The sequence below is a fragment of the Rasamsonia emersonii genome, assembly GCF_000968595.1.
Source record: "Rasamsonia emersonii CBS 393.64 chromosome Unknown ctg1118621760003, whole genome shotgun sequence".
Classification (NCBI taxonomy): Eukaryota; Fungi; Ascomycota; class Eurotiomycetes; order Eurotiales; family Trichocomaceae; genus Rasamsonia; species Rasamsonia emersonii.
Window position 1 is genome coordinate 563 of NW_013563284.1, and position 25,810 is coordinate 26,372.

Sequence of the window (25,810 nt, forward strand, 5' to 3'; positions counted from 1 at the left end):
GCAATTTGATAGGTAAGATAAGCATTGCTGCATTCCTTCCCTTCAGTATGTACACAGAGGAGAAAACGACAAACACTGTAGAGTCTCTTGTGCTACACCGAGAAAAAAAATAACATGGCATATTCATGACAGAAGCCCGGTGCAATGGTAATCAAACACCAACACAAGATTCCTTTCCTTCCCGAAGGGATATACGGCCATCGAGGTATACCCGGATCCGCTTCGTGCAACGACGAGCAGATGCGTTGTACACGGATGCGCGACCACATCTCGCCAGGCAGGAAATGATAGCCCCAAGTGGCCTAGATAAATCGCACGAATCACATTTCGCATTCCCAGTTTCCCCAATAAATCGCATCGTAGTCCCATCCATCCCATGCCGCCTGAACCCATGAGAAAAACCATGAAACACCGAAAAAACGCCGGCCATGACCGCTAAATCCGAACTGGAGACAAACCCCGCCGTGGAGGTGCAAGTGAGCGACAAAAGCATGATATATGGTATACGTGGTGCGGATAGAGGACGAGGGGAGAACCAAAAAAAAAGGAAAAGAACAACAGATTCACAACGGACCAAGGCGGTCGTAAGGATGGGATCTTAGTGCTCTCCTGCGTCGTCCCGCTGGTTATCACGATTTCCTACTGCCGCTTCATAACTGGGGATCGGTGGTTGGTCCCCGTGGTCGAGAGGACCCTGAGAAGGTGCCTCCCCGTCGTTGCTGTTTCGTCGACTCATAACCGGACTGGCATACGCCGGGGGTGGACTCGATATAGCCATCTCAGCCGAGAGGAGCGCGGGATCATTGGCAGCCCCCATTCCCACTCGACTGGATCCTTCGCCAATATCCTCATGAGAAGGGATGTGCGATAACTGAGCAAGGGAGATATCGGTGGGAGAGCGCAGAGGACCGGGGCTGGTCGGTGGCACGAGATGTGATCCTCCGCCTCGATTTCCAACACCCAGGTATCCGCGAACGGGCGGTGCTGGACCGTCGCGGCCGGTTTCGAGCAGAATGCTCCCCTGCTCACTGCCATACGGCGGCGGAGGCGCCAGGCTGCCTGTCATCGGAGCCAACCCCCATTTCTTCACGTTGGCCTCAATGAAAACGAAGCCCATCTGACCAAAATTGACGTGGACGGAACATGGCCCGTTTGCACCAACGGTGGGGAAGAAATTCTGCGATTTCAAGCCGTGCACCACGTCATCGAGCTTTTTCCCGTTGCGGGTGAAGAACAGCGTCCCGGATCGGGGCCGATATCCGACCCCGATAACATCCCCTTGACTGAATTCGGGGCCGTAACTCGTCGCCGAAAACGGCTGATTATATCTCCTGTGGCCAGTCGATTCATATGCGACCGATGTTTTGTGAAATCCTGGAAAGTATTTAGTACTGATGTTACGGATCACGCGACAGTAAGGACGAATGTACCTGGTAGTCTAAACAACGGATAAGGCTTGGTGGTCATCCCGATGCTGATCAAGGTCGACTCCGGTTTATCGTAGATTTTAGCTTCCCAATAGTAGACCTCGTTCTGTTTGGGTACAGGCAAGTTCGTCTGGACGCTGCATTCTGAATCGAAAAACTCGATCTCCGTGCGTGCCTCCACAAAGCAATTTGCAATCTCCAGTTCCGGTTCGAATTCCCAGGCTGATACGCCTTTTTCCTGGATGGCGAGGAATTGCGAAAGGGAGATATCGGTCTGCATCGTCTCGGGAGGATTGGCTTGTATAAAGGCTACATCCATCGCAATATCCAGGTCAGCCAGCGTCACCAGATTCACCACGCAGCACGATCTTCCAACGAACCTTTGGCTCGGAGATACTCTGCCCGGGATATTTCATCCATCGTCTCCAAGGCCGCAGCCTCCTCACGAGCAAACGCCTGCTCATCGTCGAATTCTCCCGGCCTCCCTATTCGATCGAGAAGGATCCTCCCACGCCGAGTGTACTTCAAGAAGAAGAAGACGGCGAGTACAACGATGGCGACGCCGGCAGAGCCAAAAGCAGAAAGGATCCCGATGAGGATGCCCTTGCCGGTCGAGCCGACATCGCCACTGACGCCGACCATGACATCCCCGACATCTGGGAGAGGGTTTACAGCCGCCAACACGGGCTGATCGAAGCCCTCAGGGCGAAACTCTGGTCGAGAGGTTACCTGGGGATGCGATGGGGGAAGAGTCGGTGACGTCGTCAGGGCCGGCGTCAAGCTTGCCGGGTCATGCGGGGGCATTGCTGTTGCATTAAGAACGACGGAACGTCGAGCACCGGATGTGCAAAGGAAACGGGAGGGCTTGACTAGGACCAGATAGACGGCGCGACGGCAATTCGAGATACTTTTTCAAGATGCCACGGAGGGCAGGCGATGGAAAGAGAGAAAAACGAGAGAGAAAAGCAGGCGGAGGATGGATGATGGATGGGCTGGGCTGCTGAGGAGAGGCGTGACAGGGAAGCGATCGCTAATAATAACCCAACCAGCCACGCCGTCTGCGAGCGGCAAAGGGAGGCGCCGGACAGGATGAAATCATCCATGGCAAAAGGCCGGGACGGGCAGTGGGGTCGCTCAGATTCCGCAGGGGCCTGTCGCATCCGGCCAAGGGCATCACCCTCGCTGATACAAGTCGAGGGAATCGAGGAGATGCTCGTCTATGCCAGGGACTTTGGGTCTGCTCTATGATTCTTGTCTATATTCCTTGCAATGGGTCTATCATTCTCGCCATATTCCTTCTACTATGCTTCTCCCTCACGAGAATATCCCTGTCAGTGCGCAGTCTCTTTGCCCACTTGTAAATCTCTATTCACTGAATCAGATATGATAACATGTGCTAAGAAATCTGGTTTGCATAAAAATGCTCTCGAGTTTTGACTATTATTGTAAGAAGTATTATTACCTAGGTACAGAGTAAACGGCCAAGCCTCGCCCGCTTCGTCCTTATCCGGCAACCTACAGGACGAGCTTACAACGCGCAATGTGAACTACTCTGCAGTTACCGCCCCAGGCTTGCTTCGACTCACCCCTTTGTCCAAGACTACCTGAACAAATCCCCTCGTTCTTCTCTCCCTCGTGCTTCCTTGCATCATGAGTGACTGATCTCCAATTCTTCGTACGGACAAAGCAATAAATAATGGGCGTATCCCGCGCGAACACTTCTCCCTCAGCCTCGGCGGACCGCCAAGGCGACATTGACACGCGTGCCATCGATAGATACCAAATCCGTCTCACAGTGACAGGCTCCAGCTGTGACAAATACCCTGGTTAGTATGTAGATGCGACGGGAACCGTTGTCCCTGTCGCCTCTTACCGTCGCGGTCGGATCCACTGTCTCGTCTCATGTCGCATTACTGCTATCGTCCTGACTGACACTCAAGGGTTGTGAGAACAGCCAAGCAACATGCTCGCAAGGTCGCAGCACAGCTGGGGGCCACCCACGGCCTCATCTACCTCGTAGGACAGCCAACCATCCTCCTCGATGATTCTGATCAAGCCATTGCTTTCCGTCAGCGACGGTATTTCTACTATCTCACTGGCGTCGACGAACCGGACTGCCATGTGACCTACGACATTAAGAACGATCTCTTGACCTTATACGTCCCGGACTTTGATCTGCGCCAAGCGATATGGATGGGTCCAACTCTCACCGTGGAGGAGGCCCTGGAGAGGTAGGAGGGTTTGCTTCTGCATTTCATGGGGATTATATTGTTGACTGAGGGACTTTGTTGTCAAGATACGATATCGATCGTGCGAAATACCGCTCCTCGCTGTCGGGGGATATTGAAACCTGGGTTCGCAAGTACAACGCAGATGCTCCTATCTACATTCTCCATGATTACCAGCGACCTGAATCCGCTGGCCAGGCGCTCCGGCTAGACTCGAAGCACTTGCAGCCGGCTATGGACACGTGCCGGGGCGTCAAGGATCAGCACGAGATTGAATTGATACGGCGTGCGAACATTATATCTGGATTGGCCCACAAGAGCATCTTGCAAAATATTGGCAAGATGACCAATGAAGCCGAGATCGAGGGTCTCTTCCTCAACACCTGCATCTCCCATGGGGCCAAAAATCAGGCATATAACATCATTGCTGCCTCGGGGGAGAATGCCGCCACACTGCATTACGGGAAAAACAACGAGCCGTTTGGAGAGAGACAGTTGGTGTGTCTGGATGCCGGGGCTGAGTATAAGTGCTACGCGTCCGACGTAACGCGCACTTTCCCTCTCAACTCCAAGGGTGAATGGCCTAGCGCAGAAGCCCGTAACATCTACCACGCCGTCGAACGGATGCAGGAAGAGTGCATTCGACGGATAAGAAAGGGAGTCCGGTTTCTGGATCTCCATGTTCTCGCCCATGTCATCGCTATCGAAGAGTTGCTGAAATTGGGCATCCTCAAGGGAGGAACGGTGGACGAAATCCGCGAGTCCGGGGCGTCGACGGTGTTCTTTCCTCATGGGCTCGGCCATCACGTAGGTCTTGAAGTGCACGACGTTTCGGGCAAGTCAATCATGGCGTTGGACGACGAAGATGCAGGAGTATATTATCGCTCCGTGTTGATTCCGGACACGTGTCGTTCTCCGTGCACGCTGTCAGCTCCAGCTTTGGAAGAGAACATGGTTGTAACCGTCGAGCCAGGAATATACTTTTCCCGTCTCGCCATCGACAATGCGCGAAAGCTGCCCCTGTCTAAGTTCATCGACTTTGATGTTGCAGAGAAGTATATACCCGTGGGGGGCGTGCGGATCGAGGATGATATCCTGGTCACGGCGGACGGATATGAGAACTTGACAACCGCCCCGAAGGGAGATAAGGCGCTCGAGATTATTCGAAACGGGAAGTAGCCCGACCTGTACATAACAGAAGCTTGGGTTGGCCAAGTTTTCACCGATCATGACCGGTTTTGTGGAGTCTCTTACTCCGTAGGCTCATGCCGCCAATGGTATGGACACGAAGACTACCTGAGTATATAGTACAGGGTAGGTGGTGAGTCAACCATCTGCAAGGACACAATATAGTACTTTTGTAGAGAATGACACGCAATCGCGGGTTCCAACAGCGATGTTGAGTGCCAATGTTGGCAGCATTGACACGAAACGATGTTGATTCACACTGGACCACTCCGAGCCGGAACCAGTCACAAGGTACCACGCTGCGCCTGTATGCAGGTACCAAGTGGCATGTCCACGGGCACTGCTCTACGTATGCAATCCACAGGAAATGGGGGAAGAAAAAGCATGGTCAAGCCTTACAAGTAACATCTCGTGTCATAGACACGCATCAGGTATACACGTATTCCTGTATGTCAGGTCAGATCACCGCATGACTGTTGAGTCACGTTGTCCCATCGTCACGCCACCACATGATTCAGGTCATCTCCCTAAGAAAAAATTTCGACATTTCTCGCCTCCCTCCCTGGTCACCCGGTGGGGTTCTAGAAATCATAGGGCTGAATAATTAGTTTATTTGCGGTCGTGATTTTGTGACCGATCACGTAATTTAGAGTTCTGATGGACCATGTCATACAACATTCCAATTCTACATTCTAGAAGCTGCCGGATTTTCGTCTTTCAGTTTTTCGACAAATCACTGATGAAATTCTCCGTAAGGCATGAGCTAATAATAGCACGTGATTGCATGCTACGATGAAATCACGTAGTCTTTCTTCTCCCCCCTTTTTTTCCTTTGGAGTCAATCAATTTCCTGTCTCTGCTGTACGGAGTACTGAGCTGCTATGTATCCGTAGGCTATAGGCTATAGCTCGAGTTGCGTCAGAGGACTGGAGCCAAGGAAATTGCTGTGATTCGCTCCGGCGAAAAAAAGAGAAATTGGCCCGAAGATCCCATACATGATTTGTTTTAAAGTTGTGCTTCTAGAGCACTTGGCTGTGTGGATCACGGGTATTGAGTCAAACTATCGGGTGATGGTGTGCCTGATGACTCACCTGATAGGCTCCGCTATGCTCCGTACAACCAGCATCGGCGCTCCTGATTTCGGAGACGTTAAGACTCATACTGCTGATCGAGTCACGCAATGCTATGTTATAAATAATTCCCAGCTCCCTTCGAGTCATCGCTTTTCTTTTTTGCCTCTTTCCTTGACCATCATCCCTATATCTTGGGGATGATGATCTCTCCTCTCCCCCAATCTTCATGATGGTCCCGTCTCCTGCTACGCCATTATTTCCACAAAAGCATCTGTTCACTGCTTTACTACCGATTTGATTTCCGTGACATCACGAAAAAGAAAACCTTCGAAGAGAAAAATATCTTGTGTACCCCATGGGCCAAAGGCACAACAGACGCCGCACTAGAAGACCTCGATCCCGAAACCGCAACAGCATCGACGTCGTCCCTCCATTACCACCGACAAGCTTCCCAGACACCAATTACCTCCCCGCTGCCGACTATGACATTTCACCTACTTTGTCTCCAAGCCTGTCTCCTGTTAGCACCTATCGGGAATGCATACTAGAACCATCCGCCCCGACCTGGCACAACCGGTTCATAGCATGGCAGGACCGTGAGCGCGAACAGCAGCAGGAAGCCCTCATGATTGAGGCTGAGCAGTGCCGTCTATTTGGCGGCGAGCCTGGAGACGACGTGGGCCTCTGCTATCGAATGCTGGAATACTTTGACCAGCTCGATTACATCGACACGTGAGGAGCTTGTTGGTCATCTGAGTCTTTCTCACTTCGGAGGTATCATTATGCGGTCTGCAATCTCTGCTCCTGCCTTGAGCTCTGAATCACAGTCTACGAGACGATTGCAAGGGGAGTGGAGTTTGCTGGACTGGAAACAACCACCGACACATTCAAGCCTGCGACGACTGTTACGGTGCACGTGTCGGCGACACAGGAGTCCACAACGCATCGCTTCGATTGACGACGACACCAGAGACATGGGTTTACCGAGCCTGTGACTTGTAGCAATGAAGATCACTGCCCAATTGCCTTTCAGGCCCTAGGGGCGGTGTATCGGATTGGTCCATTAAAGGCTCGCCATTGTACTCTGGAATATCCTCCTTGCGCCACGAGGCGCTCTGCGAAACGCAGGACAGTCCGTGACGGGGTCATTCAACGAGGCCCTCGGTACGACGAGAGAAGTCAGACTGCGGCTATGCTCCTGGATTCGAAACGGCTTTCGCTCAGTGGGTGGTGCTCGCGTCCGACATTTGTGATGTTGTTGATGCTTGAGCTCTCCACGAGACAAGTCGGCTGTCCAGAAACTTTCCCAAGGGGTACCGGTCGTACCTACACAGGTTTGAACACGGGATGGGGGGATGTCGTGTCATTTTGAAGGTCGTGATGGAATCCTGTGAATGGGCCTTGCCCTCTTCTGTGAGGTGTGGAGGTTTGTAGGATAGAGTGTTTTAGAAAAAGAAATGGAATAAAAATTGGAAACTTCTTAATTCAGCTAGTCTTTCAGCTTCCACAGAGGAACAATGTAATAGTCACCAAACGAAAGCTGAAATTGTAAAGTAAATGCATCAGATAACAGTCCTGACAAATATTCTCATTTGTCGAGAGCTTGGCAACGGGACGATCTTGGGGGCGGTGACGCTAGTCCATTTGAGGAAAGCGGTCTGCGGAGCCCGAGCAGTGAACCGTGTCCTTAACAGTAATCGGATCGCGATACTCACAGATAATTGTCACATAATCCTAGAATTCCCTAAGAAACCTGCTGCTGACTCGACGGACGGCTTGTTGTGGTCGCTCCTTTGCCGTCTTCTGCCTGCTAATCATGCACAGGGTCTCCACACTTTGACTTGCAGTTCACTTATTTCAACGTTTTTCCCCTTGACGCTGCTGCAGTCCCCGGGGGCGAAGTCGCCGTGATTCCGATTCACGATGTCTTCGAGAGACTATAACTACGATGAACAGGTAGAAAGCGGAATCTACGACACTCGTTGTGGCTTCCAGACTGCTAACGCCTTCCTGAACAGGGCCAATTTTTCCCATTCTTCGTCCTAACCCTCACCAGCCTGGTTACTCTTCCTCTCACGTACAGCCTCCTTAAACCACAGAAAAGTGAGTCTCTTGCTTTGCCTCTATCGTCCAGACGATCCTCTTCCTTGCTACTAGGCGTGTCTCTAACTGTTCTGTCTCCTTACAGAACTCGAGAGTACCGCACCGCGAATAAAGTCGGATTTCAAGCCCCAGCATGACGACCTCATTCAAGCGCAGAAGCGGAAGCGCCTCCGTAAAGAGCGCCGGATCAAGCGTGCCATTGCCGTGCTTGTGGGGTACGTGATTATGGCTTGGATGATCTACCTAATCATCATCTCGAAGAGGACCGCACCGAAGATATGGGATCCTTATGAGATCTTGGGCGTTTCGAGGGTAGGTTTTAGAGAGTTCGTCCTTGGAAGAAGCTAGAGTAGCTAACTTGCTGTACCTTGTAGAACGCGGACGAGAGAGCCATTACCAAGCACTACAAGCGATTATCTCTCATATACCACCCGGACAAAGTCCGCCCCGATCCTTCCAAGAATGAGACTATGGAGACTCTCAATGAACGCTTCGTTGAGCTTACGAAAGCTTACAAGGCGTTGACTGATGAGGAGATCCGTAACAACTACTTGCAGTATGGAAACCCGGACGGGAGGCAGAGCATGAGCATTGGCATCGCCCTGCCCAAGTTGATCGTCACCGAGGGCAACGGTAAATACGTCTTGTTGGTCTATGGGGCTCTTCTTGGCGTTCTTCTGCCATACATCGTTGGCAGGTGGTGGTATGGCTCTCAGCGATACACTCGGGAAAAAGTCCTCGTCGCTAGCGCTGGCAATATCTTTCGAGAATATAAGGTCGACATGCTTGGCGGCCGGATTGTCAGCGCCCTTTCTACGGGAGAGGAGTACAAGGACATGCTGAAAGGCAAAGCCGAGTCAGGACTCGCAAAGGTCGAGAAAAAGGTTCTTGAAGACAGCGAATCCGGATTGACTCCCAATGACCGGGAGACGCTTCGAAAAATAGATGACTCGTACAGGAGAAAGGCCCTGGCGTTGCTGTGGGCGTATTTGGGCAGAATCGACCTGGAGGATGCTACGCTGAACGAAGGTTTGTTTTGCTATTCCCGCAACGACTTTTTGCAGATCTAGGCTGAGAAATATACTGTAGAAAAATACGAAGCTGCGTCTATTGCACTGACTTTAAATGACTCCTTTACAGCCATTGCTCTCGCATTTGGCAACCTGCTGCCAATCATTGGAGCGTACCGCATTGCCCAAAACCTGATCCAAGCTATCCCTCCTGGCTCTTCACCGCTCCTGCAATTGCCTTACTTCACGCCAAAGGTTGTCAAATCGGTTGAGGGCGAGGATGCTAAGACCCACCTGACTATTCAGAAATACATGCAGCTTCCTGAGGAGCGCAGACGAAGCTTGACGGTCGGTGTTGGCCTCTTGTCCGAGAAGGAATATGAGACAGCCATCGCTGTGGCAAAACAGTTGCCAGCTCTCGACATTTCCAAGGCGTTCTTCAAGGTCATGGGAGAGAAAGTTATCACTCCTAGCAGCTTGGTTCAATTGGTGGTTAAGGGTCGAATTATCCCCCCGGGATCTACAAATGTTCCAGAAGTCAATGAGGCTGATTTGGAGGATATTGATCCGGATGAGGACGACCTTGATGCTCTTCTTGGCCGGAAACCTGCGAAGAACAAGAAAGTGAAGCTTCCAGACGGGCGAACGGTGGAAGATAAGGAAACGCGGGTGCAGCCCCCCCTGGCTCATGCACCTTACCTTGCACGCGACTACTCACCCAAGTGGCATATTTTCCTCGCGGACCCCAAGCAAGGAAAGATCGCGGTTCCTCCTTTCACTTTCACGACCTTGGACAAGCCTATCTTCGATGAGAACGGCAAGCCAACGTTCAACATGCAAACGTTAAAGATGCAGTTCCAGGCTCCGCCGCAAGTGGGCGATTACACGTTCGTGCTTCATGTGATCTGTGACAGTTATATCGGGTTCGACACGAAGATGGAGATTACTCTTCGTGTGGATGATCCTGCGAAGGCGGCTGCTCTGGACGAGGAAGACGACATCAGTGAACCGGACGAAGGTAAGTTGCGAACTAAAATAGTCCGCATTTATTATGAGGCAAGAGGAAAAATCCTAATATGATTCTCTTTTGCAGATTCTCTGGCCGGTCAGATGCAGGCTCTGAAGACTGGCGTACCACCGAAGAAGAAGAAGCCTACGGATGAGGAATCTAGCGAGGAAGAAGAGAGCGATACGGAGGGTGATGTCGACGACACGAGCGAGACAGACACTGAAACAGATACGGATGGTGAATAGAGAAGGAAAACAAAATAAAAAAGAAAAAAAAAGGCAACAGGACAGGATTTGTATTGCATGAGGATATCGTATTTGCTTGTCGAAAGTTTTAGGGTTAGCATCCGTTGATTCCTACCAAAGCAGAGTTGAATCGGGTTTATCGTTACTTGTACTGTACTATTTATTTTCAATAATGGCAAGTTTGCTCTAACTATTGTGATGGCATATATTTTTTGAAGTTTGTTTGCTTGGTGCTCGGTATTTTTTTTCCTGCAGTGGAAGCTTTTTTTTTGCCCCTTTTACATCTGATCCCAGCAGGTCTAGTCCAGTCATATAATACCTGTCAAGCTGAGCTGGTCTGATCCGAACCCGAAATCTGGGTTCTCACCGGGAGGTAGCATCGAATAATCGAACCCGACAATCTGGCCCGGTGTCAACGGGGGCAGGCGCAGGGAGATGACAGATTGTTGTTATTATTGGCTAGATAACTATGTATGTATGTAAGGTATGTATGTATCTACCTGGATGCAGAGCTCCGGGAGCCTGCCCGTCCGTTAGAATCTCTTTGTTGAATCTGAATCTGCTACCTAGATAAGTATGTGATAGTTCACTAGAGTATACTGTTGATCGCCACGGGGAAGGGGCGAAAAGATGCCATGTGAAAGATATCAATCAATTGATTCGACGACAGAAGCCGGGAGAAAGAGAAAGAAGAGGATCAAGCAGGTGGTTGTTGGTTGGTTTGTGGATTATTATACTATTTATATTACCGAGACGGATGAGACAAGGCATGACGGAAACGAACGGACGCACCGTTGAACGGAACGGGATGGAATGATATCGATCGTTAGTATATACAACTAATCTGTATGTATTACAATGTGTGGAATTCGGTAGTGGTGGGCACTTCGAAAAAAATTGTTCCATGGATGGAGCCCTCTGACGACTGACGAGACCACTGCTTACCTCATCTGGAATAGCATCAACATCCAGCAAGGGCTTCAGCTTTGGAGGATGAGTCTGTGTGTGCTGTCACGTACTTCATGGATGCTTTTCCCCCCTCTCAGTCTAAGAGTTAGTTGGTTGGAAAAAGGATCCATTTGCGTCATGCCAAGTAAACTTTCTTGCGGTGAAGGTTGGAAGAGGGGGGAAAGGAAACTGGGAAAGACTCGCTCCAAGGGTGTCCAACAAAAAAAAAGATCGATAGCCGTGATCAGGTACCTATCTGGTACTATTGCTTTCTGCCCTATCCACTTCCTCCTATAATAATCAATGCGAACAAACAACCTTTGGATTTTTTTTAAAGTTCAGATCCATATGGGATAGAAGCGGAAAGCACTGGAAACATCCATAAGACAAAAGAGCCTGCTCTGCGCTAAGATATCGGTCCGAACAGATACCAGGTATTCCGTACCCAACCTTGGGTACCTACTTACCCAGGTGATGACATTAGGACGGAAATCTGGCGACAAGTTACTCCGTAGGTAGCCGACAAAGAGGAAGGTTCGCATAGATTATTGCCCAGTAGGAGACACCTGCCCTAGGAGGTAGGTACATGTACTGTACAGTACCTAAGGCACTGATTATTACCTCCAGCATCCAAATTAGGCGGCCGAAATGCTGAATAAGCATTTTTGCAAGGTATCCAAAACCAGGCCTCGAACCGGACTAATGGAGTTTGGATTTTTTTTTTGGATTTCACTTTTTCTTTTCTTTGCCCTGTTTTTTTGCCCCTTTCAATCCACTTGTCATTTCGTTGCCCACTGGGAGGGAAAACAGAAAAAAATTCTGCAGGGCAAGTCAAGCAGGACGACGAAAATTACTTACCTACGTAGGTAGGTACCTTGTCACCTTAGGACTGCCCGAGTCACCGTCATTTCCATCCCGAAATAGGGTTAACCAACGGTGGATGGGACTGACGGCCCGCTCTTGTGCCCCGTCTATCGTGGGCGGCCCGAAACTGGTATGATAATGCGGGTCATAAGTAGCCTTAGAGGCACCGGCATATACTTGACCCTAACCAGGATCCAATCGTAAATACCTTCCTCGTGGGCCGCGGGGATTGTGCCTTCTGCAGCATGTCGTTCCAAACTCTCGCTTGCACCGGCGTGTCTAGTGCTGATGGTCACATGCCGCCATGATGTCAGGACGGATGAATCGATCCATGTAGGCATGTCCCAAGATACAACCAGTTTTGTCAAATTTCACCGTCCATCAGTCGATCTAATAGTTCGCTAAGTAGGAAATCATAACACAGGACCCCTCAGGTACACTTACCCTGGTATCCTTCGCGACATATAATAACTACTTTGTATTTGTTTCTTTCAATTTCACAACAAAGTACAGGACATAGGGGCAGGGAACACACAGACCAACCAGACGACGGCAATCGTACAGAGTACTTCATCATCTGAGGACGCTTTGTCCGTCCGATGGACCGCTGTCCGACGTGTCTCTAAATACCTACCAACCAGGCAGTTGCGGGGCTAGGAACCAAACAGATACATCTCCTTCAAGTTGGGCTCTTCATGTTAGTGAAGGACACACGAATTAGCATCGTCGATGGAAGCCAATAAATAGGTCAAAGAGATCTTTGTCTGATTTTGCGTGGCATTCAGCATTTCAGCTGGAGGACTGGTTCGGCGATTGCTCTCTCTTGATTTTTTCAGTCAGTCGGGAACCCATGGATTGATCAACTTACGTCCGCTGTGGGGGAAGTTAGCTGCTCTCCAAAATTGAACGCGGTCGAGATTGGCCCGGAAACTGGCCCTCCGACCAACCAGCGTTCCGAACGCGGTCCTTGTACCGAGATTATGGACAACTAACCATTGCTAACCATACTCCGTACGGAGTACCTAGACCGAAGACCAGGATGGGTTATTAATATTGCTGCCGCTGTTGCTCCACCTTCGCATGAGATCTCGTTCTTGGGCCACTTGGAGAGTCCGTTGCGACTCACGACTGAGAAGGCTTTCCCGTTTCCTGAGAGACCATGCGATCCTCCATTGAACCTGTTTCAGATTTCATTTTTCGTGTTGTTGTAAAGGCTGAAGCGGGCCGCAAGGCTTCTTTTTGCAGTCAATCTGCCCAGGTTCAATTATATATCATGTCCTATCCAGGTTGCAACATTTCTGGGACAATAGTAGTTTCAACAAATTCGCTTGCGCCTGCAAGACAGTTGCAGCCAATTCCTGGTGAAGTACTACCGTCTGATGCGTATTGGACCTTGACAAGTCTCATCCCACAAGCTAGACGGAGAACGGGGAACGGCATCCTCTCTTTCTCTCTCTCTTTTTTTTAACTGCACTCATTGTCGTTGCTGACCTTCTCGTCTGGATGAGACTGTTGTGTAGTTAGTGTACAGAACATGTGTTTATCAGCTCTTGGGACTGCGTTTCACCAGCAGCCAACGTGCAAAATCTGGTCTTTTCACTAGCCCACTTACAGGTCACCAAAGATGTCTTCCCCGGCTTGGAACAATCGTTATCCGTTGGAAAATGACATCTCAGTGTTAAGCTTCAATTGAAAGATGCTAGGCAATAATATTCCGTTCTGCAGCCTGTCATTGGCTCGACCTTTTGCGACATTTCGTTCATCTGAGAGAAGAATTACCACTTTCCCTATATAGATTGCGCTGAGTACCGATTCTGTCCTGATGCATAGCAGAACACCAATAACGTCAAACCTTTATACTTTGTAAGTATCTCAAGCAAAAGGCGCCACACACCTCATTCAGCAGCGTCACTAGATCAACAAGGCTGCACTATGATAGATATTAAGTCATTTAGTCCACTTGGCCGACGCTTCCCACCTCGCGATTTGCCATGTTGACGCGGATTCTCGCCCGCATTCCTTAATCGGCTGTCGAATGCCCCACTACTTCCACACGAAACTGGGCCGGTGAGCCATAGCCATGCATGCCATAGTCGCCGTTAGGTCCTCATAATCATGAATATGCCGCAATGAAGAGGCTTGTCTGCGGGACAAAGGGTCTCGAATCAACTCAAAGGGTTCCATTTTGCCGGGACAGCGGAAGAATATCCATATATCCAGTCCTGATGAACCAGAATACCACCGCACTGGTTCGCTCGAGTTTACCATGGATGAAGGCTGGAATAATGAAAGGCGACCATCCCAGATCTATTACCCGAGTGTCCCTAGTCCGCGATCTCTAGAAGGAGGGCCGGCCTCAGCACCGACTTCTTCCGAATCCAAGGTCCCCATTCCAAGACTCCAGCGGCCGACTCCAGTGAAGGCGTTGGTCCCAAGTGAACGTCAGAGGGTTAGCCACGCGTGCGAACCATGTCGACGTCGCAAATCCAAATGTGATGGAGCTCAACCGTTCTGTTCTCGTTGTAGGGACCATGGACTTGTTTGTTCTTATGCGGACGGCAAGAGAGAAAAGCTGAAGAGGTGAGCTGCTGACGTTTTCAGAAATTGCGAGGTGAATTTAAATGTGGCCTTACCGCTATTGCTAAAATCGAGTGTATATGCTGTCTGCCAGGAATGCGAAAAATTTAGCTGCTAAAGTGACGCTGTACGAAAGTCTTCTGATCGATCTTCTTCCAAGTCTCGATCCTGCTCGACAGCAGGTTGTTAGAAACACCATAGCAGAAGTGTGTTTGGAGATCAAAATCGACGATAAACCTTTTTGTTTCTTGATTGACTCGACTGACTCGTCAAGCAGAACAATCCTTTGCACGAGACCGACCTTGCGATATCTGGAGAAGGAACTATGTCCGGAGAAGATGTGAACGACGAGGATTATCCAAGCGCGAGCTCTCCTGAGTTCCAGGATTCAGCACAGCAAGATGGTCCGGGCTTCATTGGGCCTTCTGGATTTCTTGGAAGGTCGTCACCTGTTCGATGGATGGAAGAGGCATCGATGAGAATGACTGTGACTTCCCTGGATTCAAATGGTGCCGATTCGCACCTGCCGTTCCCGTGGCGCATGCTGTCAGCTGACTTGAATTGCAGTTTCCGGACTTCAGTCAATACTCCAGCAGACGCTGACCAACATGAATCGCGCCAGCAGTCTCGACGAATTCCATCAACTTCTGATGGAGGGTTGTGATTACTTCGCCAATCACCTGGACGTGTCTGATTTCGGGGTATTTGGCGAAAATGTCGACGCGTTCCAGCTCCCTCCTCGAGAAACAGCCGATATGCTTGTCCATTCATACTTCTCGACCGTGCATCCTTTCTTTCCCGTCCTATCACAGAGCGATTTCATCGCCCAGTATCAATCGTATTTCGAGACACGACATCCTCCTGGCGGCAGCATCCATTGGATTGCCATGCTCAACCTGGTTTTTGCACTGGGTGCGCTTTATGGATATCAAGCAACCTTTATTGGGAGTGATAAGGATCATGTTCTGTACTTCCTCCGGTCACGGATCTTGACCCAGGAACCCACTCAAATGTTCGACCTTCCCACCATGGATCACGTGCAATGCACGACCATCAGTGGCATATATTTACTTGCCAGCTATCAGATGAACAGGTAGAACAAGCCATGACAACCATGCCACTGCATGTACAGAGCTAAGCTTCAACGCGAATCTAGGGCATGGAGTGCCGTTGCACTTGCAATTCGGTATGCGCAAGCTCGTGCGGTTCATCTGGTTGATCCAGTACCTGATACGACGGAGACCCAACGCGAATGCCAGGCTCGAGTCTGGCAGTGCATCTGCTCTTTAGAACAAATTCTGTGTGTCTGGACCGGGAGACCCTCTGCTTTACAGAGTCGTTTCACAACTGGCCATCTCTCCAAAACTGCTGATCCAGCAGTCAATCCTCAGGCCTTGTCACAGGCTGCTTCTCAAAATCCCATGTCGAGAACCACATTTCCTGAAGGAACAAGGAGTTTCATTTCTACTGGTTGGAGCACCTTTACCGCCTGTCTATACCTTGATAGGATTGTTGCGGAAGTCCTGGAGGAGCTTTACAATCCCCGCATGATAATCCAGGCTTGGGCCAGAGTCCAGCAAGTGATTAGCGTTCTGAACGCAAAGCTGGATCGTTGGCATTTAAGCTTACCGGTCAATTTAAGGCTGTCTGCAGGGCAGTCAGATCGCTCGTCGCAGGCACAAAGGGAACGTTCGTATCTCGCGTTTCGTTTTTACAGCACAAGAATACTAATCAATTGGCCATGTCTGTGCAAGACACGTAATATCAATCCTGTGACATTTCAGTCAGAGTCATCGAGAAGTTTCAATGCAGAAGCCGTAGAGCAATGCAGAAAAGCTGCGAGAGATTTATTGAAGCTCTTGCCAGATGACGGGACTGTCCCTGACGTGTATGACTCTACTCCATGGTGGTGTGTTCTCCATTTTGTTGTCCAAGCTGGCGTAATTTTCGGGCTGGAAATTTTACCAGAAGCAGCTCGTATGCGCCCGTCGGATGCTGAGCAATTGATAGCAGAGTCTGTCAAGGCAATTCGGTGGTTAAAGGCTCTATCGGAAAACAGTGTGCCTGCCAGGCGAGCGTGGTTCGCCTATAGCCGTCTTATGCAGCTGGCTTTGGCAAATGCTGGGAAAGATCCTAGCATGCTTACTCCTTACGTTCCAGCAGACACGTCTCTACCTTCATCATTTGCCTCGGAAGACACTACCTTTCTTGTTCAGCATACTGGATATTTGGGACTATAGAATCTCGGGAGTCGATAGAGTCATTTCTTCTGCCGTTTCTTGTGCGCAAAGATGGAAATAGACGAGAAAGAGATCGACCTCGTGAAAGAAATACAACATATCATGATACATTGTTCTCATCATTGTTTCGGCAGTTGATATACAAGGGAGCCATTTTGCATATCGACAGGTGTTTGCAGCCAAAATTTGTCATTTTGATGTTCTAGACATCATTCTTCATTGTCTGTTGTCTATATATAACCCATAGAAGGTGTTCAGGTTGTCATCTTTCAGCATCTGGATTTTCCAAGGATGGAATTGCATCGATCAACGACCGAAAAGAGAGAATCTGAGGAATTTTGAAATGGCATGATTGCCTCTTTTCCCACACGCGGTCGGCTATATACCTCATGGCAGGTAATTCAACCTGATCAAGGATATATATTGAATGGAATAGTGATTGCATGCTTACCACCTCCTATCTAACTCCCCTCTCTTTCCTCACTCCTTCCTAAACGACTATGAATTGTTCATAGAATAGAAACAGGGATTTTCACGCATATTTAACGCTAACAAAGAAGCATGCGACAGCTTTCACACTCCTTGTGATGGTTATCTGTTGGGATTAGTTGCGTCAGAGCTGTGGAACAAGTGTGAGGTCGGGCAAGCTTGTTGCTCCTGGACTGGAATCCGATAATCATTGTTAGGAAGCAAGTTGGCGGCATCATGATATGGGACAGGCCATGAAAAAGCTGCTGAATGGTCGTTTCTCTGACAAGGGATGTCACCGAAACTGTATCTTGAGTTGCAGGGTTCGTTGTTCTCGACAATATGCGAAGGCAGGACCGGTTCCTGATACGAGATCCCGGTCATCGATTGCGAGATGCTTGGCTGTTGCGATGGCATGACCTCCAAGCAGTCGTACATGGGAAAAGAACCAGTTAACGATTGTGGAATGGCCTGCAGATCCCACATGCTGTGGTTCTCGGACGTTGGTGAGACCAACTGTTGTTCCAAAGTGTCTCGCGGCGTTCCCGGCTCTGGAGACGGATCGCCGGACAGGGTGGGTTCGCTGGGTTCAGTGGATTCGGTGGACTCCATGCAGTCGGCTGCTGTCAGGACCGATTTCAAATACTCGCTGATTTCCGCGAGGATCTCTTGAGGATCATGGATCGCCTCTTCTGCATGCTTGATCAGACCCAACCGACTCAAGATCGCGTGGGTCGCAGGGTGGCCATTGGCCGATTCTTCAAGCGGTGCGCCTGGAAATCCTTCCATGTTTATGCAACGCCTGTAGAGCTTTTGGAGTGCTTGCACAAGCGTGGCATGGTGGGATATGAGCATTTCAACGAATCTGGAAGGCAGCGGGAGTAGCCATTAGCGTCAACATTCAACACTCTCTTAAACCGTCCAGACCAGAAACCTTGACGACCTACCCTCTGGAATAGACTTTTGCCTGTGTCGCTTTCCTATCGCGAAAGATACAAGCATGGTTGTACGTCAAGCACCGGTTACAGGGTTGGTTGCCGTCACACTGAAGATACCCCATGTCAATTCAATGGTACCAACAGCTTTTTCGATGACAGCTGAGGGTCTGAAAATATACCTTCGATTTTTTAACTCTGCAGCGTTCACAGGCTTTGAGGACGTGCTTCCTCTTGGTCCTAAAAACACGATGGGGATTTTTGTCCTCCCCAGAGCTTGAGGACAGCTCGAAGCTTGGGAACGGCAATATCACACCACCAAGCGTACTAATATTATCCGTAAACCCTGGGATAGCCGATTTGGGGTAAAGCTTCGGTGGCCTGGACATCTGGTTTGGGATCTGATCAGGAATTGTTTGCCTGTGGAGAAGGAAAAGTGGTGAGCTCTTCACGCAAGACACGGTACAATCTGTTCTGGGGCACACTGAAGCAAGCCGTTAAGAACCGCATTGCTAACTGAGTTAAAATCAGAAAGACGAAGCGCGGGGAAGGAAGCGTCATTGAATAATGAGAAGGACATGCGACTACGCAGCAAGTTATTTGGGACGACTGATCCGCGCTCCTGGGATTCCCACATAGCGCCAACGGCCACCTGCCACATTCTCGTTTCTGACGTGGAAAAAGATCCCAAATCGAGCGAATTCTGCTACACACTCTTTCGCCTGATCCCCTTGTGATCCCTGCAATTTGTACAGGGTGAATTGGGCGCCGCATTAAGCGGTTTATGGTGGGCGCTCGGTGTGGCGTCTAAGTGGATGAAGGCCGGTCTCTTGTCGAAGAGAAAGTCAATATCCTTGTAATTGGAATTACATGCATATCGGAATAGACCTGCTGACGGTCTGCTGACGAACGAACGAAACGGTAGACGAGCCGATTAGGCATATAATTCAATGCAGAGTACAGGGGCGCTCGTCAAACAACAATTCTCTGGCAGGACTCTTCAGCGGCATAGAACGGGCGCTGCTTTGTTGCCCCTTTCAGGTCTAAGTTGATCCAGCTAGGACTTCGGATACGCCCTTGACCTAAGAGTGTACGGCAGGCCAAGGTCCGATAGTCCGATGAGGGACTACCATTGTTTATGACGTATGACATGAGGGATCATGAACCATGAAGCAAGAATACGGACAGAAGCCCGACCTGGAGAATGGTCTTCTCACCTCCATGACTGTTTGGAGACCTCCAATAGCGATTCTTGCTTATTGCGTGGTTGGTGCCTACGAATGTTCAGTGGACAGGCGAACCGATTAAACCCGGGTTGGGCAAGGATAGCATCTCAGTCAGTGTGTGTCTACCCAAGCGAGGACACCCCATGCTTCTCGTGACTGGCAGTCTAAAGTTTAGGCAAGCTCTCCAATTGCAGCCAAGACGAAGAGATGCGAACAGAGTCCTCTTCAGCGAGCAAAATCACCAATAATCGACGTTTTTGCCCACCTAGAGCCATTTTCCGTGTCCGATAGTTGCTCCAAGACTAATATAGCATAGTTTTCGCAGGCAAAGAACGCATATGCACGAGGGAGGGGTTAAGTTGGCTTGGACGGCAGCAGAAGGGCAATGGTAACAAATGTTGAAGGACCGCCTTGGAAGGAGCCAGACAAAGAAAAAGACAATCGTACAGCCTCGCAACTGTGACTATTCTCGCCCTTGTCACATGACATGTAGGCGAAGACTGGGGTCTTTGTCTGTTTGGCTTTGTCACAGCCACGATCGACAAGTCTGTGTACGTATTCTCTCCATGGGGGAGAATCCATCACAGCCTTGACGGGTCCATCCTCCGGATTTCGGGGCCCGCTCCTGGATGCCGAAACGAGGCTCTTTTCTGCTGATCTGTTATCCAGCAATCTCCACCGATCAAGGCAACTGTTTGCCAGAAACAAAGAGACAGAAAGGGTTGATTCATGGGACCCCGGCGCCGCTCTATTGGGCTGTGGTAGTATGCATATCGAGGACAGGTTCGGCTATAGACCGAACAGAGAAAAGGAGAAAGTCCGGTGCAAAGTATCAATTTGATGGGACAATGATGTCAAAAAGAACATTGAACCTTAACAGGTCAGTATGAGAGGTGCTGAGCCAGGGCTTGTGGTAACACATCACAGGTAATCAAGCTGGTCGAACCTGTCATGTCATGTCATGTCATGTCACCTGGACAGTGTTGAACTCAATGCACGGCATGAGTGTCACTAATAGTCGATCTATCTTGGATGGGTTAGAAAGAAACCTTAGCTGCATTGGCTCGCTGTCTCGCCCCCTCTTTCATTGCCGCGGGTACATTGTCCGGCGGGCCGACCCGTCTTCTATTATCTTTCAGCCCTGACTTTCATACCTATCCCTCAGAGTTTCATTATTAGACAAGCAGGACACATCCAGCATACTATCACATCCACATAGGGTTATAGGGTTAAGGAGTTGACAAGCCCCTTTACCATTTACCCTGTGCATATTATTAAGCCGCTTTTTTTTTTGACTTTGTGATTCTTTTTTTTTCCAGCTTTTTAGGGAAATCTTTACTAATAGTACCCTTTGAACGATGGCTGCACCGTCAATCTTTCTTCTTTTTTTTCTTTCTTTTTCTCCCCTTTATTTTTTGTCTTTTCTTTTTTTTCTGACTAAGAGAGTGAGAATCACCATGGCTGACGAATCGAATCGAACAGAAACTCTTCAACAGCATAACCCGACCCGGCTTAGTTACTGAGAGCTGGCTGGTCGGCTACTGCGTATGTATGTACATACTCCGTACAGGACAGCCTTCCTTGACCTATCGCCAATATTATCGCTGATTTATTTATTATTAATGAGGCAGCATGAAGAACAAGCTGAGCCAAGACATGACATGCTGGAACGAACAGTTTGAACCTGTCAAGTGCGACAATATCTGTCGGGCATCACCACTGAATGCTTGAATACTGAACGACAACAACAACAAGGCAACCAGGCAGGCAGGGCTGTCTGTCTGCTTGTCTGTCAAGGTTTGATACGTAAATGAATAGCTTGTTCTCTTCTTCTCCCTCCCCTTCCCCTCACGAGAATACTGTACAGTACATGATTGATTATTCGTATGCAAGAAAGTGATGATGCATGCATGCAGCAGGAAAAACCAATCGCGCCGTTCTTCTCTCTCCCTCCCTCACTTCCTCTGAATATGTATGCAGGGTTCTCTCGGTCTCTCTTTCTCTCCTACTTCTCTCCCAGAGTCTTGATTGCGTCCATGCCACAGGGATTTTTCATTTCATTTCATTCAGCCTCCTCTCGCCGTCCGTTCTCCGGGTACCTCCTCCCTCTCTCTGCCTCTCTCTCGTCTCTCTTCTGTGCGACATGCGAGACAAGAAAAGAAACCAACCAGGGGGAGAATGGTTGGAAGACAACAGGATTGGTTCTCTACCTTGCTGCTTTTAGCGCCGATGTAACCCCTCAAATTCAATCAATAGACGAAGTGTCAGAGGCCTGTCCAGGATGGCGGTGACAAGGTCGAAAGCAAGGCGCTGCCGGGGTTGTGTTGCGATCATGGATTAGGAAGGTGATATGACAGCCGAGAACTACCTACAGTAAGTACATGTACAGTACAGCTCGTGTAAGAAGAAGAAGTAGTAGTAAGTTCGTTAGCCTCAACAATTGGCAAGTCCGGGTTTGCCCTGCGGGACTCGAGCGAGTCAGTTAAGTTTTTTTTTCTTCCCCCATTTCTCCTGCCAAGTCTTTGTCTGGGATGTTCTTTCTGTCGTATTGGCCAGGAAATCTTATCCATCCCTCACAGGCTGACGGACCGCGTATCTGACTGGGACTGCGAGTTGGATGAAGTACAGTAACATATGTATGTACCTGCAGGGATGCCCCGGACGGCGAGGCTTCAACTCGGAGTGAAGAACAGGAATCTTTATCGCACGAATACCAACGGTCCACCTCCATCCGAAAGACAATCCCTCTCGATTAGGCTTAGTTGACAGGCAGGGGTACAAAAAAACCACTTGCAGGGAGCGGGCGAGTCTAGAGAACTCACGCAGGCCGCAGGAGCCACACCTGCAGGCGCCAAGTGTCCATGTCATGGCGGGTGGTGAACTAAATCTGGGCATTGCTAAGCAGTACAGAAATGGGCACTGAGAACTTTGGGGATGGGGCAAAAAAAAAGGCAGGGCTATCCTAAGAGGAGAGAGGTGTGACAAGTGAGATGGGCTAGACAGGGGAGCCAGCACAATAGGCATTTTTTGATAGGGCGAGTATTAGATCAAGGATAAGTTCTCCGTCCGAGGACCGGCGAACGGCGTTTGCTTTCTATTCTTTGAGATACAGCAAATAATGATAGGAGGATGGCACAACAACCACAACTCCATTTGATGAACGCCCAGTGCTCTTCATGCACGATAAATGTCATACCGCAAAAGCCCCACGTCCCTCTCGCAATAGAAGACTGCGGACAATTGTGCAGACAACCCCTCCCAATCAGTTACTAAGTAACAATTGACATAGCAAACACCCGACCCTAGACGACATGCAGACAAACTGCACACGATTGTTGACGATCGATTAGAACTACAACTCAAATACTTCAACCCTGCGAAGCCGGCAGGACAATGCTCGCCTCACCATGCGCCAGGAGGTCGAAACTCTCCTCACTGGCCGAGGTCATGGGAGGACTAGGGGCATCGATCACATTTCCGCTCAGTGAAGCCTTTTCAGGATGTGATGACGAGTGAGGCTGACGATCGGTATGGTCCTTGTTCCATCGCCGATCGCCGATCCACTCCAGTCCGTCTCCTGCGCCACGGCCTTTGAACTTGCGTCGAGCCTGCTCCCGCTCCTCGAGCGGCAAGACGTTCTTCTTGTCCGGAGCTGCTCCTGCGGCTGCACCATCAGGAACGGACGGCAGAAGGAGATTCCGTCGATGCCACTCTCCAACGAACATGCCATCAGGGTCAGCCTCGTTTCTCACCTTCAGCCATTCATCCATGTCGGCGCCATACATGTCGCGCAACTCTTGGGCGCTGGTCATCCCGGTAAAGTTCTTGGCCCAATGAGGACGCCCGCCCAAATCCCGCATGAGCCATTCAAAGGCTTCGTAGTAGCGGTCCCTGCAAGGAGGGTCTCGTAGGTATGGGCGATAAAGGGTGGCATTGAGATAAAGAGTTGGTCCATCCCGACATGTGGGATCCAGGTAGGCACGGGGGGAGTTGGACACGGTCGAGTCTGAAACTCGCACTTCGATGGGACAGTGTACCCAGACGCCTTTCGGGCTGAAAGGGATGCGGGCCGTCTCCAGGTCCCCGTGGATCCACGCTGACAGACGAGTGATGGCTTCCGGACCTTTCTCGAGGGGTAGAGCCCATTCATTCACAAACTGGGAGTAGAGGCAATTCATCAGGAGACCTTCCCTGGCCGGTTCAACGGCCCTGGTGACCCTAGCACCGGGTCTGAAACCATACTGCATGCCGAAAACAAACCATTCCACCCACGGAAGAATGCGTGGGAACCAGTTGGAGAGCGCCAGGAGATTGTGATAGATGTGATAGCCTAGCTTGCCACCATAAAACGTCTTGGGAGGCGCGCAGAGGGGAAGATCAGTCTTATCCGCGCGCCAGACTATTGCCCTCTTCAAATACGGGAGCCACCAGACACGCACAAATCTATGAGACGTCCACAGCCCCTTGGACCAGTTCTCCAGGATGCTCGATAACGGGTGCATGGATTGCTCCCAGGCGATCCGGAATGCAGGCTCTGCTTTGAGCGATACCTCTGTGACAATGCCCAGCGCTCCGAGGGAGACCAGCGCGGCGCGGAACAACGACGGGTTGGTCGTGGCACTGCAGCGCACGGTTTGGCCATTGGCAAGAGTCACCGACAAAGACACGATGCACTCCGACAGCAGTCCATGACGGAGAGAACTGCCGTGGGTGCCAGTGGCAATGACGCCTGCGATCGACTGACTGTCGATACTGCCCAGGTTCGGCAGAGTCCACCCATGTTTCTCCAGCTCCACGCCGAGATCCCTCAACCGGATTCCTGCTTGGACAGTGACGATACCGGTCTCCTGTGAGATGCTGATGACGCGGTTGAAGTCATCGAGGTTGACCAGCCACGACGAGGTACACGTCAGGTCCGAAGGCGAATGGCCGCTGCCGACGGTGACAATGCGACGGCGGCAGCGACGCGCAAGAGTGACGACCTTCTGGATCTCGGCAACCGACTGCGGCCGAATGTAGAGTTCCGGCAGGCAGAAGAAGGTCTTTGCCCAGGTGTGGTGTACGTGGCCGGTGGTGGCACGAAAAGGGACGGTCGGGTCGAGCCGCGAGAGCTCGCGAGCGATGGCGGGGTCCATCGGGAGGTGAAAACAGTGCAAGAGTGCAGGCAGGTTCAAGACATGATGCGGCAGTGGTCGAGACAGCGAGCGACACGCAGGGCAGGAAGCGCGAGAACAGAAGAGAAAAAAACTAGCGAAAGGAACAGGCAGCTCAAGCTAACGTTGAGCAGGTCATGATGGCGGTTGCAACGGATTATCAATAATTTTTCAGGCCGTGATCGCGATGCAAAATGGCATCAGCCGGCAGTGGGGCAGCAGACTCGCGGGATTCGCTGCGGAACCTGCCGAGAGTCAGCAGGGCAAATGATAACGCGGGCCAAGAACGAGCAACGATATTAATGATAATTAATCCCCTGGGCGATTCCGATTCTCGTCGAAACGCAGACGTTGGTGGCGTGTCGCGTTCCCCACGTGCGGAGGCATGGAACACCAGTGCTGCCCTCTGCGTAATCTCCGGTGATTGCAGGTAGATAGCGACGCATGCGAAGGTCTTCAATCTAGAGCAAACAGCTGCAGGCGTTATCGCCTCTGATAAGGCGTTTTGCCACCTGGCAGGGACAGGAACCGTGGTGCTTGCCATGGTTCGCCCAACGATCTGAAGTGGCAATCCCTAACTGAAGGAGTTCCAAGGTTCTGTATATGAGTATGCCTATGGTCACGGCGGAATTTTGGCTTCGTAGAACCCTACATTGGTTCCTCCCCTGGCGGTTTTCAGCCCCAACAAAACTGAACAGTAGTGTGTCGATTATCAATAAATACCTACACCAGTCGCCTTCCTATGCAAATGTACGTACACACAATTAATGCATTGGGCGCAGGCCAAAAAAAAAAGGAAAAAAAGAAGACGACAGAGAAGAAGCAACCTCAGATGTCCACATGCTAATTTGGGAGACAGGTGAAGAAAATAAGCCCTGTACACCTATTCCCAACCATGCCAGTCTATCCCTTAGTCCAGGAGAAAAAAGAGAAGCGGGGAGGGGGAAAAGGCAAAAAAAAAGCAAGCTGTGCGACCAGAAAAAAGACAAAATGCATGAGACAGACAACCGTAGGAACTCCGGGTTATCGCCATCTTGATCATGCTATACAAATACACCAACAGGGTGAAAACGCCGACAGTGACCATATACACCGAAAGATGCTGTGGAGGGGAAA

At 50.3% G+C, this 25,810-nt stretch overlaps 8 protein-coding genes across 8 annotated transcripts; 4 read left to right on the forward strand and 4 right to left on the reverse strand.

Annotated features, from left to right (window-relative positions):
• Window positions 1-598: 598 nt before the first annotated feature.
• Window positions 599-2,231, reverse strand: T310_1789 (Endosomal SPRY domain protein; the record flags this gene model as incomplete). Its single annotated transcript, XM_013475295.1, has 3 exons — window positions 599-1,374; window positions 1,431-1,736; window positions 1,808-2,231. The coding sequence occupies 3 exons, from the start codon at window positions 2,229-2,231 to the stop codon at window positions 599-601; spliced, it is 1,506 nt and encodes a 501-aa protein (XP_013330749.1).
• An 892-nt stretch (window positions 2,232-3,123) lies between these two features.
• On the forward strand, window positions 3,124-4,834 carry T310_1790 (Xaa-Pro aminopeptidase; the record flags this gene model as incomplete). Its single annotated transcript, XM_013475296.1, has 3 exons — window positions 3,124-3,253; window positions 3,382-3,658; window positions 3,724-4,834. 3 exons carry the CDS (start codon window positions 3,124-3,126, stop codon window positions 4,832-4,834), a joined length of 1,518 nt encoding a protein of 505 aa, XP_013330750.1.
• Window positions 4,835-6,271: 1,437 nt separating this feature from the next.
• On the forward strand, window positions 6,272-7,288 carry T310_1791 (uncharacterized protein; the record flags this gene model as incomplete). Its single annotated transcript, XM_013475297.1, has 2 exons — window positions 6,272-6,648; window positions 6,919-7,288. The coding sequence occupies 2 exons, from the start codon at window positions 6,272-6,274 to the stop codon at window positions 7,286-7,288; spliced, it is 747 nt and encodes a 248-aa protein (XP_013330751.1).
• Window positions 7,289-7,839: 551 nt separating this feature from the next.
• Window positions 7,840-10,283, forward strand: T310_1792 (Protein translocation complex component (Npl1); the record flags this gene model as incomplete). The annotated part of the gene is made up of 6 exons (XM_013475298.1): window positions 7,840-7,872; window positions 7,935-8,019; window positions 8,105-8,331; window positions 8,394-9,048; window positions 9,109-10,047; window positions 10,123-10,283. The coding sequence occupies 6 exons, from the start codon at window positions 7,840-7,842 to the stop codon at window positions 10,281-10,283; spliced, it is 2,100 nt and encodes a 699-aa protein (XP_013330752.1).
• A 1,806-nt stretch (window positions 10,284-12,089) lies between these two features.
• On the reverse strand, window positions 12,090-13,091 carry T310_1793 (uncharacterized protein; the record flags this gene model as incomplete). Its single annotated transcript, XM_013475299.1, has 6 exons — window positions 12,090-12,278; window positions 12,540-12,566; window positions 12,730-12,748; window positions 12,810-12,917; window positions 12,964-12,968; window positions 13,089-13,091. 6 exons carry the CDS (start codon window positions 13,089-13,091, stop codon window positions 12,090-12,092), a joined length of 351 nt encoding a protein of 116 aa, XP_013330753.1.
• A 1,270-nt stretch (window positions 13,092-14,361) lies between these two features.
• T310_1794 (uncharacterized protein) lies at window positions 14,362-16,912 on the forward strand (the record flags this gene model as incomplete). The annotated part of the gene is made up of 5 exons (XM_013475300.1): window positions 14,362-14,675; window positions 14,767-14,878; window positions 14,950-15,181; window positions 15,240-15,765; window positions 15,829-16,912. The coding sequence occupies 5 exons, from the start codon at window positions 14,362-14,364 to the stop codon at window positions 16,910-16,912; spliced, it is 2,268 nt and encodes a 755-aa protein (XP_013330754.1).
• Window positions 16,913-17,503: 591 nt separating this feature from the next.
• Window positions 17,504-18,382, reverse strand: T310_1795 (C6 transcription factor; the record flags this gene model as incomplete). The annotated part of the gene is made up of 2 exons (XM_013475301.1): window positions 17,504-18,153; window positions 18,328-18,382. 2 exons carry the CDS (start codon window positions 18,380-18,382, stop codon window positions 17,504-17,506), a joined length of 705 nt encoding a protein of 234 aa, XP_013330755.1.
• Window positions 18,383-22,909: 4,527 nt separating this feature from the next.
• T310_1796 (D-arabinono-1,4-lactone oxidase) lies at window positions 22,910-24,676 on the reverse strand (the record flags this gene model as incomplete). Its single annotated transcript, XM_013475302.1, has 1 exon — window positions 22,910-24,676. The coding sequence occupies one exon, from the start codon at window positions 24,674-24,676 to the stop codon at window positions 22,910-22,912; it is 1,767 nt and encodes a 588-aa protein (XP_013330756.1).
• Between the last annotated feature and the right edge of the window lie 1,134 nt (window positions 24,677-25,810).